The sequence below is a fragment of the Prinia subflava genome, chromosome 15, assembly GCF_021018805.1.
Source record: "Prinia subflava isolate CZ2003 ecotype Zambia chromosome 15, Cam_Psub_1.2, whole genome shotgun sequence".
Taxonomy (NCBI): domain Eukaryota; kingdom Metazoa; phylum Chordata; class Aves; order Passeriformes; family Cisticolidae; genus Prinia; species Prinia subflava.
In genome coordinates this window covers 9,628,219-9,641,465 of record NC_086261.1, presented here as the reverse complement: position 1 = coordinate 9,641,465, position 13,247 = coordinate 9,628,219, and the positions used below count along the sequence as shown (strand labels likewise).

The window sequence follows — 13,247 nt, the reverse complement described above, 5'->3', positions numbered from 1 at the left end:
GCCCCGCGGCCCCGCCCCTGCCGCTCCCGCCAATGGTGCTGCGGCGCCCGGCCCCGCCCCGCCCGGCGCTCGGTTTCTGTTTCGCTCCGGGCCCCCCGCGCCGCTGTCGCCGCTGTCGCGATGGAGCCGCAGCCCGACAGCCTGGAGGGGTGGGTGGCCGTGCGCGACACCGCCTTCACCGAGCCTCAGCCGCCGCCGCGGCTCCGCTTCCTCGTGGGTTGGAACGGCGCGGAGGGCGCGTTCGCGGTGACCTGCCACGGGCGGGCCGAGGCGGCGGAGCAGGCCCCGCAGAGCTGGGCCGGGCTCTTCTCGGCACCGGCCCTGCGCGGCGTCCACCGGCAGCTGTCGGCCGTGTGCCCGCGCCTGGAGCCCGCCTTCCCCGAGCTGCCGCCCGCGCTGCCCGGCGCGGCCGCCGGCGGGCTCTGGGCCGTGCTGTTCCCCGGCGGCGCCGCGCCCGATGAGGCCAAGCTGCAGGAGCTGTGCCGGGCGCTGGAGCTCTACCTGGGCTGGGCCCTGGAGCTCTGCGGCGGCCGCGTGGTGCTGGACGCCCTCTTCGCCGCCGACCGCTGCTGCGACGACGAGTACTTCGAGAGCCTCCACGAGCTCCGCGGGAAGGCCCTGCGCGGCCACCTGGCCCGGGCCAAGGAGGCCCTGCGGCGGGTACGGGCCCGGGGCCGGGCGGAGGGGACGCGGGGCCGGGGCTGCCGCGCCGCCCGCTGCGGGCCGGAGAAGGGGCCCCTCGGTGTGGAGCTGACTTCAGTGTTCGGTGCTGCTGCAGCTCAGCTCGCGGGTGCGCCTGTCTGAGGCTCAGCTTGGCGCCCCTGCTCACCCCGTGCAGCCGCTGCTGCTGCGGGGCTGCATCGATCGGGGCGGACTCGCCAGGCCCACCTGAGCAAGGGTGACCGAGTCACTCATACCGACTTGCTCGTGCTGTAGGCCAATGTCCAGATTTGTGCTTACAAAGCACTTTCCTATTGCCTGGAAGCCACGAAGTCAACTTTCTGAAGTGTCATCTAAGTGTCATCGGTGTTATAAGTGCACCTTTATTAAGTGGGGAATAAGGCAGCTCCGCGTGGGCAGTCAGTGTAAGGCATTGGGGCTCTTTCTTAAGCTGCAGGCACTCCTACAAAAAACACATTGCTAAAAACATCCAGCCGTGTTGGGCAATGGGTGGAACAGTAACTGGAGAATACAATCATGTGCTAATTTTCTAACCTCCCTGTGAAGGTCTCAGACTACATGTTCGCAGTAATGCATGTAACTGGGGGATTCTGAGCCTTTTATTAAGACCAAATTTAGTCCTGGTCCTGTACAAATAAGTGGTTTGTATTCAAAGAAGTTGTGTCTGGGTTTGTTGTTTTTTTGAGTGTCAAATTCTGCCCTAATGATTGAAGTAATGATGATGTTAGCACTCTCTTCCTTTGGTAACTTAGGTTTCTTCTTGCTCTAGCTGTGTTCCTGGATCTTTTCCCCTTCTTGTAAGCATGAATTCAAAGGGTGGTGTGTAGTAACAGAGTGCAGTTGGCACATTGAATGTTGAGGAGTTGCAGACAGGTCAGGCTCACCAGTGTGCTGCTGCTGTTTCGTGCAGTACCTGTTTACAGTCTATTTTCTGGCAAAGTAAGCTGAAAGTTAAAGTTTTATGAAAGTGATCTTGCTCTGGAGGATGGCTATGATAGTTGACTTCAGCCTTCTCTTTCCTATTGCAGTATTTAACAGATGAAACAACACTACTTTTTTACTGTTTTTAGAAACACAGCTTTAGTTTACAAGAACATGTACCTTTTTGTATACAAAAGTCAGTGTCTGTCACTAACAGTTCACATCCCAGTTAGAAATACATTCCAGCCACCGCGTTCTTTTGGAAGCAGCACAAGCATGTTCAGCTCTGGCAGTTTGGGGCTTGGTGGTGAAGTTCAGCTCGGTGCCTCAGTTGCTCTGTGATTTCCAGCCGTGTTTTAGATATGGCTAAACGTGCTGTAGAGTGGTGTTGTACTGGCAGGCCTAACAGGGACATAAAGTCGTTATATTGTAGTCTAGACCAAGTTCTGGAAGATTCAAGAAATAGGCATTAAACCAATCAGAAGTACCAGAGCATCCTTTTTTCCTTTTCACACTCGTGTCCGTCACTAATACTTCCCCTCTACTCACTCTAAGCATCCTCCAGGAGACGCATGAGCCTCACTTCTTGCTTTTAGAATAGGAATCAGAAAGTTAGCTCTAGCATTTGTATTTGGCTTCCATAGTGGGGCAACAGCAGACTGTGAAATTGCTGCAGGTGGGCCCTAGGACTGTGTCTGGGATGCCACAAGCTCCTGGGGAGGCCCAAGAGGCTGCTACACTTAGGGGATTATCAGAAATGTTGCAGTTCAGATTCTCTTGTTCCTCTGTCTTGCCTGTGCCAGGCATGTAGACAGGGTGGGTGGGAAATGCCCTTGAGCTGACTTCCACAGATTTTCTCTAAGGAAGTTCCTCCATACCTGGGAATTCTGCTGTCTTACCCAGACTCAGCTGGCAAGAATAAAGATGATGGTTTAATTTCAGTGCTTTTCAGTTGCAACATGACCCAGGCTTATTTTTTAAATGCTTTTTCCCACTACTGGTGGCACACACCCCCCTCCCATCCCCTTCCTTCTTTATGGAGCTGCAGAGCACACACTGTCCTCCCAGGAAGGTCTGTTTCTCAGTGGAACTTAGCTGTGTTCTCTCAGCCAGCTCACTCTATCCTGGCATGTAGAGCATGCCATGGTCTCTGCCAGCTAGTGTCAAAGAAAAATAATTGAAGCTTTTATTGGTACCAGTAAACAAATGCAACTGAGGGGAAATCCCCACTTTTTATTTTCTCACAAAAGGAAATAAATAGGGCCTAGTGTATCGAAAGGCAGTAATTCCATGGAAGAATTATGACTTACAAAGTGTAATACCACTAGAACTGAGGTTAGAATAAGCTATTATAAAATATACAAATGTTAAAGGAATTTAACTGCAGGGTGTATCAGGAATAAATGCCAGTCTGGTTTTTTCTGTGCCTGAAGTCAGAAATTCTGGATGCAGAAACTCATTAGCAGCCATTTAGTAATTGGGGAAGCAATACAACAGCTAGTTTAAGAATACTTTGCTTGTCCTTCCAGTACAGACTTCCCAAGATTCCCATTTATGTTTATAAAAAGCAGCAACTAAGTCATCTGCACGGAGTTATTGGAATGTTTCTGATAGATGCCCTAGGCAGGAAGCTCCTTGCAGGCTCCTGATGGAATGTGCAGCAGTTAGTGCCTTTAACAGCATGGTGCTGGAGGTATTTTCATTTGGGGTGGCTGCAGAATGCCTGGCACAGGCTTCCTGTGCACTGGGGAGTCTTGGCTGTGGAAGGACAGGTCCTTCCACCAGGGCCTGGCAGCATCCAGCACACGCAAATGCAAAGCAGCCGTGTCTGATTTACCTTTTATCCCACTAGGTTCTGCAGCAGCATAAAAGTGCTGACACAATGGTGGCTTTGATGAAGGTTTATGAAGAAGAAGATGAAGCTTATCAGGATTTGGTCACCATGGCAACACAATTCTACCAGTATTTACTGCAGCCCTTCAGAGATATGCGAGAGCTGGCAACACTGTACAAACTGGAAATCCTGGTAAGGCTGCCTTCACAAAGTGAAAGGCCAAGCTACATGGTGGGGCATCAGCTGCTCTTGGAGCAGTTCAGGCTCAAATCATGTACCATTCCTACTTCTGTCTGTACCAGCTTTTTTCTCCTCTGCCAGCCCACCAAAAGTGACTGACAAATTGAGAGTTAGGGCAGAGGGGCTCTCAGGGGATCTCAGAGTCCATGATAATGGCTTGACTTGAACTGCAGCTGACTCCCCACCAGTGTCCCACTTAAAAGGAGAATGTCCCCAGGCTCCACCTCCCTGCTTTACTCTCTGGGAGGCTGAATTTACTGTGGTGTAAGTGGCTTTTATTGTGCCACCTTCCATGGGATTAGTTTTTGACACTGAGAATGTCATCCCCCAGGAATGCTGATGCACCAGATTAACTCAGTTGTGGAGGTAGAAGACAGAGCAGACCTTCCCACTCAAAGTTTTCTATTACTGCTACAACCTACTGGAACTGTAGATGAAAACATACCAGTTGTTACTGCATTCACTTTGTTTTATGTGCACCTAAAAACTGGAAGCACATTCTGAAAATTATGATGGCCCTGGAAATGACAGCCATTTACTATGTTGATTTTCCTTAAATAGTGTGTTTAAAATTAAAGTGAGCTGTTAATGTTCTCAAAAAGGGCAGAACAGTTTTAAGTTTGGATTAAAGTGCTTGGATACTGAAAGTCTAAACCTGTGACAATAAAATATTCAATGTACTGTTCTGAAAATGAAAGTGGAAATTGGAAAGAATGAAACAAAGTTTGTATTAAAAAAAAAAAAAAGCCCTGTAAGGGATATTTAGGCATATTTGAATACTAGGCTTGTACTCATGTCTCCTTTGTGGACTTGAAAGCATTCTCTTATGTTTCTTTTCTGTATCCTTGTTCGTGTGTGAAAGAACTGCCAAACTGGAGAACCTGCTGGTGCAATGTGCTGTCAACACGTGGGGAAAAATAGAACATTGCACGTAGAAGAGTTACTTTTAGTAACAATAAAAAACACTTGTGTTGGACATAATTTTAAAGATGATAGTTTAAAAATATTTTAAGAAGTAAATTAATCCAAATGTGAGGTCAGGATTGGAGAATGAAGGTTTGGAATTAGCCTAGAGAATAAGAAATAGGAATGAGCAGTGATTCACTTTGTGACAGGTGAGGGGAAGGTCATGTTTGGCACCATGCTTGAAATGTCTTCAAGTGTAGCATAGTGTGGCTGCACCTCTGTGGAAAGCAGGTGGTAACTGAGAATTTTGTGTCCTTGCAGAAATCTTTGCAGTATGATAATTTGGGGCCTAGAAGAGTAGCAGCTTTGCAAAAGGATGCTGAAGAATGGACTAAGCGAGCTGAGAGTGCTGTGTGCTCCATTCAGGATATCACAGTGAACTACTTCAAGGAAACTGTAAAGGGTCTGGCAGGTAATCAGAATCATTTACACAAAAGGTTGTGTAAATACCTACCTTAGGTGACTGAGAGCTCTTCTTATCTCTGCAGAACCCGAGGTTCGGGTGAGTGTACAGCTAAAGAAACAAATACTTCATTCACTTAAGATTTATATCTTTTATCCAGTTTGGTTTACAACTTGGATTTGATTTGTCTGAGACTTATTGCTGCAAACCTCTGCAAAAAACCATGGGTGCTTTTAATGCTTGATGTGCAGCCTCAAGGATTTCAGCATGTGAACAGAGTATGTTGCTGTGCAACTGTTAGGGTATGTTTCCATGGTGCAATGAACTTTTACTTACATGTATAAGATCACAAATTCAACCTTATAATCTTGTAATTTCTAAAGCTTCAGAAATGGTTTAATAAGATTAGCGTTTTTAATACTTCAGAAACACACGAGAGCTATTAGTACGCTGCATTTCTCATGTTTTACTGCCGTGTTTTAATCTACAGCAATGCACAAACAGATGGAACAAGATGAGGAGAGATTTGGTAAAACCACCTGGGCATCAGCTTTGCCACGACTAGAAAACCTGAAATATATGTTAGCAAAAGAAACCCTTCAGCATCTGAGGGCAAGAGAGTTGTGCCTGAAACAGAAGAGAACTGGCATTCAGAAACTCGTAAGACCTTACAAAGCCTCCTTTTCTGTCACTGTTCTTTGAAGGGCTGATCAAAAGCTACCAAAGTGGTCACAAGAGTAGGCTTTTGAAGTCTTCACCTATGAAACAATTTAGGTTTTCAGCACAGTTTTACGTTGTGGAAAATGCATGTCTGCAGTTTTTTAATCAGACACTCAGCAAAGCTTAAGATACATGCTTTTACAGTTTAAGAATTTATGATAATAATCTTTGAAATGGTTTAGTTTTAGGGAGATAAAGACCAGATACTATTTTCAGAAGACACTGAAAAATTAAGATACTTATTTAATATTAATAATTGATGCTATCTAACTGCTACTTGGAGTACCTGATATTTATTTTCCAAGAGTGGTGTACTGTAGCATATATAATTGTTTTCAGGAGCAGTATTGTTTGTGCAGATTATAATGAAGTCTCTCCTGTAAACTTAAAGTAAATTTATACTTTAGGTTAATAAGGCTCTCTGGTCCTCTAAGTTTCTGCTCCAAGCCATTTCTAATGCTCTGTTGTTTTCCATACCAAAGCAGCTGCCACTTAGACCAGGCTCCTTACAGGCATTTGTGCATCCAGACATATTTCATGTGTGCATATTTTGTTACTAATGCTTTTTATTTTCTGTTACAGATGGAGAATCTTGGTGAACAAGAAGAGAATTTAAGTGTAGTGGAGGAGCTGGAAATACAGTATTATGAAACACAGCTGGAATTATATAATGTACAGCTTGAAGTATTGAAACATGAAGAGATGCTGCTTATTGTACAGTTGGACACTATAAAGAGACAGATTAAAGGTGAGAATAAAATATTATTTAAGCACATACTCAGAACACAGAAGTGACATAGCCTGCTCTGTTTTCAGTGTCAAAAAAAAAGGAATATCACTGCTTGGGTCTTGCTAGTAGAAAGCATTGCTGGAAAACATTAATGCTGTGGCACCATCTGATATTTTGTCTTTTGATTAATTAGACACTAATTTGATAACACAAGTGTTTTAAAAAAGCCACACTGATTGCTCATCTTGCCAGCAGCTGTGATGTGTGCATGCCCTGGTTTAGCATGGAGTAATTTATATTGACAGTGCTTAGCTGCTCTAACAGCTACAGGATCTACGCACAGAAACTGGGTATCATGAACCTGCTGAAATAGGTCCTGTGATTCATCATAATCTATTCTAATCTAATGTGTAGAAATTACAAAATGCATCCTGTAATGGCAAAAAGAGGTGGTTATAGCTAGAATGGTACCTGAATACTGCTATCTTCCAATTTGTCTCTTTGTGACATAGTTGTAACAAGTTAGGCACCAGTGGTGCTCTTATTTGTGCGTATGAATTCTCTGTTACCATGTACACTGTGAAGTAAACATTGCTGCCCCTTGTTACATAACTGAAGCATGGTAAATAGTAAAATAAGACACCCAGTGTTGATCAGAAGAGTCTTCCATTTTCCAGGAAAACTGCAGTTGGTGAAGGTACGAGTTAAAACACAGGGAGAACATTTGAAAGAGGAAGCTAAATAACAAATGCTAACAGCATAAACTTGATCCTGCAAAGCACCCTCGTGAGTAATGTGACATGTTTGCATATGACTGTGAAGGACCCAGCTCAGCTCTGGAGCTTTACACCTACTCATAACTAACTCACTGCCTTCAATGGCTTTTAAAATGTCATTAGCTCTTTAAATGTTTAAATAACTGTGGCAATTTTTGGTTTCTTAAAAAATGCCAAATGCCTTTTTAGAGAAACAGGATGAAGTTGTTTACTATGATACATGTGAAAATCCTGAGGAGCTCAAGGTCATTGAACAGAGCATGGGACAACATTACGCTAACTTGTCAGCAATGACGGTGCTGAGGCAGAAGACAAAGCACCTGGAGAAAAAGCGTGGGACTGTCTGTGCGAGGAGAGCCTACCTCAGGAACAAAAAAGTAAATGCAGTCCTGGAGATGTGCATTTTCTTCAGCTGATGGCTTGACTCGTGAGGGATGGACAGGAAGCAGTTAGGGAAGTTTGGGTGGAGCGTACAAGATGATTCATGGCTCAGGGCCAAGGCCTGAGAGCAGAAAGAGGGGCGATGTGATTTTAAGACAGCTTCACACTCCGTGGTGTGGTGCAAGTGTGTCTGTGGCTTAGAAAGAGAGCACAAACTCACCTGGGTGACCCAGGTGTTCTCCCTTCAGCTAGACCTGACCAGAGCCCTGTGGGGCTGGCTGGAGCTTTGCCCCAGCAGCCTTTTCCAAAGCAGCTTCAGTAGGAAACTGGCCTTTTGTGGAGGAAGCTGCAGATAGGACAACCTGCACACTGATACTTTACCTTTGAACAGGAGGAAGGGGAACCTTTAACAGCTGCAGTTCTCTCTCCAGCCTCTCAGTTCTGTGCAAAAGGCAATTTTTCCTTTGTTTCCCATTCAGAGCAGAGCATTAGGAAGACACAAGTTGACTTCCATGGACCTTCTCAGTAAGACAAGTTTACCTTACACCTGCAGTTCTGCTGGGGCAGAGAGCAGAGTTTAGGTTCTAGTCTGTCTGACCTTTTATCCCTCAGTAGCCTGGACAAACTGGGAATTACATTGGCAATGTTTTGTGAGCCATCATTGTCTCTTGCTTGCAATTGCTTCCTTGGCAGACACTTCTTTTGCTTCTGTTTTCATTTTCTTAATTGCTGTCTATTGGTTGTATAACACTGAAGCCAAATGCCACATGATTTGCAACTGCTTATCCAGCCATGTGGATAATCCCCCTCTGTACAGAGACAAAAAGCGACTCCCAGAGAAAATACTGAAGCCTGCAGCTTCTCTGTGGCACTTGTTACTAACAGAAAGCCCTTGCTAGGCTTTCATTGTGCTTCCCATACCTTTGCTTCCCTGCCTTTTGTATTTGGGAGCTATGGCAAATAAGGGAGAGGGGAAAAAGTAGCTTTGTATTTTTGTAGTGCCCTGCTAGCTTCCTTCTGGCCTTCTTCCCCATGTCTATGCATAAGCTTGTCTCTTCTTTTCTTTTTGTCTCCCTTTCTTCTTTTTTTTATTCTTTTTTTTAACCAAACTGTAAGACAGTGGGTTGGGTCACATCTGGATACATTTTTGCTGCAGCATGAATAAAAATATGGCTGATTAGGAGAACATTTGCTTTAGCCATGAAGGAGTCCCACAGACTTCACCATCAGGGTCTCACATGTGACACTAGTTGAGCTTAGCCATCTTTCTTGGCACTGCCAAGCACCCAGCTGTGGTTGCTGTTTAGTGGCTGTGCACAGGAGTTCATGGCACAGCGGTGCACAGGAAATGTGAACTGACTGAGAGTTGCATGAATTGTGCTCTTGTCCCAGGATCAGTGTGAAGCAAGCCATCGGCAGAGACTGCAACAGGCAGAGGAGAGCAGAAAACGTTTCCAGCAGCATCACAGCATCCAGATAGTGAGTACCAAACAGCAGCCCTGGGGAGTCTGGCAGCTGCTTGTTTTCACACACTAAGGCTCACTCACTTGTGTTTCAATGCAGAAGAGAGACAAACAAAAAGAGGAGGAGAAGAAGAAAAAAGCTTGGATAAGCCAGGAACGCCAGAAAACACTGGAGAGGCTGAAAGTATTCAGAGAGGCAAGTACTGTGAACTGCAGCAGTCCTAAATGGTGTCAAAACTTCAGAAAGTAGCCACAGCTCACTGGTCCCAATCAGAGACAACCATTTAGATAGCCTAAAATAGGATTATGTATAATGAGTAAAGAGGATTAAATCTCCTAAAGATACAGTTTCCAGGTGTGGACTCTGTTGCAAAGAATACAGGTGAGGAAGTGGCTTTGAAATAAATGCTCTTTTATTAATTTTAATTTATTCAGGGTTGAATTTTCTACTTGAATGGGTGAGTGTGACTCTGTGGCTTTTAATCTCATTGGGGTTGACGTTTTGGCCAGTGCAGTGGAGATGTGACCTCTTGCCTTATGGTTTCTTTTTCAGAAGCGTCCAGCTCACGTTGTTCTGAAAACATCTCATCCCCAGCCTCCCAGTCCCAGGCTGCCACGAGGGGTCCCTCAGCAGGCTGTGGTGCTGTCCCCTCCACCTGCCCCCAGCACAGGGACAGCCCCAGCAGCTCTGTCCCCTGCACCCCCATCGAGAGTAAGGGCAGCCCTTGAGCAGCCACAGAGCATTCTGCTTGTAGAAGACAAAGAACCAAAAGCTTCATGTCAGAATACCCCAGCAGACATCCCTGATGTCCAGATTTTTGTTGCTGGTGGTGACACAGAGGAACAAAAGCACAGTGAGGAATTGGTGGTCTCTCCATGTTCACCACCACCTCCTCCACCCCCTCCTCCCTTGCCCCCTCCGCCCCCACCTCCCCCACTGCCTCTCCAGTTAAAAACACCATCAGCAACAGAGGATAAACCACTTCCCCTCAGCTCTGATGGCCCCTCAGAAAGCCCTGCACTGCACAAACAGGATGACTCCTCCAGGAGGTCTATAAATAATTGCATAGGTAAGTAGGCTTACATCAACTGGTGCTTTTTAATGCATTTCCTGTATTTTTGTGGTCTCCCTCCCTATGCTTCTGGGCAGGAATAATGTAGTTGTGTAGTTTTGATCAGGAGAATGAGGCTTTTGGAAAGCTTAGTCTAAGAAACTACATACGCTAACACTGACCATAGCTCAGGATGTTAAATGAGTAACAGTGATGTGTGTGTCCTGTTTGAGACACTTCACGGGGTCCTGATGCTCTAATCAAAAGACCAATGTGGGTAAATTTGTAGCTGTACTAAGGCTACACTTTAGTATTTATGATTTATGTACTTCAGAGCTGGCAATTGGGCTGCTTGCCTTCCTAAATGTCCACAGCTTCTGTCCACTCACAATTTGCTTGGTTTCTAAATAAAGGTTTCCTAAGAATTCAAGTAGAATTCAACCAGGGTTTGAAAGGCAGGTGAATAGCTTTGGCATACATTCCTAGGGAAGAAATTCTGCTCTGTTACACCTTTGCTTTGTTAGCAAGATCATGCAGGTGTGATTGAAGGCTGAACTTGGCAATTGAAGTAGTTTGAATGAGAATAGAGCTCAGCAGCCTCTCATGGCTGCACTGGTTGCATCCTGCTAACAGGCTTATTTTTGTCTCTGAGGCAAGCAGATATTTTGACTATGTCAGAGAGATTGATCTAAGCTGGAAGGCAGCAATTTTTTGTTTCTTCACAGTGGAGCTTATGCTAGAATGAAGAATGTCTTTAAATGTGGTACATTCCTTTTCCTTTTCAACTCTTCACAATACATCCAAGCAGCCTTTGTATCCTATCAGTTAAGAGGCAAACCACAGGCAGAAATACCAGGGGAAGTTCAGCAGTTTTAGTTCTCCAAGCTGTGGGGAAGTACAGGCAGCTGAAGGGCTGACACAGTTGAGTTACCATGGCAAACCACTGTGCATCCAGTGCAGACTTGAGTGTGGGATATCCATGGGATAACTCTACCACAGATACTCTTAAGAAGCCTTGATTAGCAACAGGAGTTGTACACCAGAATAGTCTCATTGCTATTGGAACAGCCTTTCTGGTAGCTAATACTTACTGCCTTTCACAGCCTAATGTTGATATCTTTGTCATTTTTGGATAAGAAAAGGTATTTTTTGTTTATTGGAGAACTCTGATTAGTTGTTTATGCCTATTTCTTGAAGAAAGCCATCATGTCAGTAGCTGTAATAATAATTGCTAAATTACCACGGGAACTTACTGAAACTGCTTCATAAATATGTTGGTTTTAGTTACGGGCTAATCATGTCTTTGTATGTAAAAAGCCAGGAGAGGCTTCTTTTATAATTTGTTTTTCTGACTAATCTTTTACAGGCAGCCCATTTAGGTAATAGACTTAAGACTCTCTTACTTGTAGACTTTGTAAGGCAATCTGGCAGATCTTTGCTTGATCCTTTTTAGTCTCTGAAGGTACCACAGGATTTAGCAGAATGTTACATTTCAAGTGGTTGATATTAATCACGTAACCTTGTGTGCACTGCGCATGGCAAAAATATTTCTAGCTGTGAGGCACAGATGGTCTGGACCTATTGCTGTCCAGGGAAACAGCCTCCCTGTCTGACAGTCCGGAGCAAGCAGCAAAAAGTCAGCAGGAGTAAAACACAAATCAGTGTGTATCAGGAGGTCTAGTGGGAGCTCTCAGTAAGGCATCCTTCATGGTCTGAAGTTCAGAAACGTACACCTGAGATCTAAATCATCTTGTGAAATAGGAATTGTTTTCTAAGTCCATGCAGAAAAGAGCTGCCTACGTAGGGCCTGATCTGGCTCCCATTGACTTCAGTGGTGTACTTTAAAGCCCTTCTACTCAGATCCTTTCATTTCTCTCTTGGCTGAGCAAAAATGCAATTGACGGTCTCAGCAGGCTTCTGGGCAAGCTAGGAGGGATGGTGGATTGTTTACAACACAGAATGCAAGAGGGTTTTGTGGTTCAGTGAAATTTTTTTGAAAGCCCATAAAGTTGTAATGAAAAAGAGGGTTGTCCTTTGTGTATAATTTCTTCCTTAGAGCACAACCTTATATAATGATGAAGAGGCATTGGATTCTCAATTCAAGATATAAAAGCTTTAACTGCATTTTAAAATTCCAGAGCCTGCTGTTGCAGAGCTTGAAAGAGGCCGTGCCAGAACAGACCATTCTTTTTCCCATTGCTAGCAAAGATTAAAAGAAGAGCCCTGAACACTTGGTAGGGCTTCATACCTCTTAAGTGTGGTTGTTTAATTCATTCTTCTGGTAACAGCAGATTTCTCTGTTGCAGGTTCCATGGATGAAGTTTTGGCTTCTCTGAAGCGCAGTGAAGTTCACCTTCGCAAAGTGGAACAGCCAAACCCCTATGCCTCTGTGAAGGACAACATCCTCTCTGCCATAAGGCAGGGGGTGAAACTGAGGAAAGTGAATCGAGACACTGAGAGAGATGGCACTAGAGGATCCCCCAATGAGCTTGAGAGGAGCATTAAGGCAGCCATGCAGAGAATTAAAGTGTCTGCTGATTCTGAAGAAGAGGAGGACAACGATCAGAATAATGGGGAATGGGACAGCTAACCAGCACAACAGACTTACTGACTGGAACAGAGTGTGTGCCTCATTTTGCACGTTGTAGAAAACTGTCCCTTTCAAAATGAAAGGACTGTGTGATTGTGTGTGGTGTTCTCATAGTCCAAAATGTCTCGTAAAGTAAAAGAATCCTGCTGATTTTCTATAGGAGCTACAGATTCATATTTTTGCATGATAAATCATATTCCAAATTATACTTGCACTAATAGGTGTTTCTGGCTCAACGTAGCGTTTTCACCACATCTGAAGACAGTAAAATGCTGGATTGAAACATACATTATTTAGATTGTTACTACACAGTAGGTAATGCTATCACAACAAAGCTCAAGGAGTGAAAAAATAACTGAAAATCTCTTTTGTCAGATAAAAGTAGAAGCAAAGCTGTAGTGACAGAGGCAGACCAGAAAATTTACCATAATCTGGAATCTTTCACTCCTACCTCCATTGTCCAGGAAATTCTTAAACATTTGGCTTGTCT

At 44.7% G+C, this 13,247-nt stretch overlaps 1 protein-coding gene across 1 annotated transcript; it reads left to right on the top strand.

Moving 5' to 3' along the window:
- The first annotated feature begins 34 nt into the window (after positions 1-34).
- WHAMM (WASP homolog associated with actin, golgi membranes and microtubules) lies at positions 35-12,963 on the top strand. The gene is made up of 10 exons (XM_063413091.1): positions 35-660; positions 3,455-3,628; positions 4,904-5,054; positions 5,536-5,705; positions 6,348-6,513; positions 7,461-7,648; positions 9,045-9,131; positions 9,216-9,311; positions 9,669-10,185; positions 12,474-12,963. Exons 1-10 carry the CDS (start codon positions 121-123, stop codon positions 12,755-12,757), a joined length of 2,373 nt encoding a protein of 790 aa, XP_063269161.1. The 5' UTR covers positions 35-120; the 3' UTR covers positions 12,758-12,963.
- The last annotated feature ends 284 nt before the right edge of the window (positions 12,964-13,247 follow it).

Excerpts from the sequence above, each read along its gene's own strand:
- WHAMM (XM_063413091.1), top strand. The coding sequence starts at position 121 with ATGGAGCCGCAGCCCGACAGCCTGGAGGGGTGGGTGGCCGTGCGCGAC. Across the intron at positions 9,312-9,668 it reads GGCTGAAAGTATTCAGAGAG|AAGCGTCCAGCTCACGTTGT; the intron begins GCAAGTACTGTG and ends TTTCTTTTTCAG. Across the intron at positions 10,186-12,473 it reads GTCTATAAATAATTGCATAG|GTTCCATGGATGAAGTTTTG; the intron begins GTAAGTAGGCTT and ends TCTCTGTTGCAG.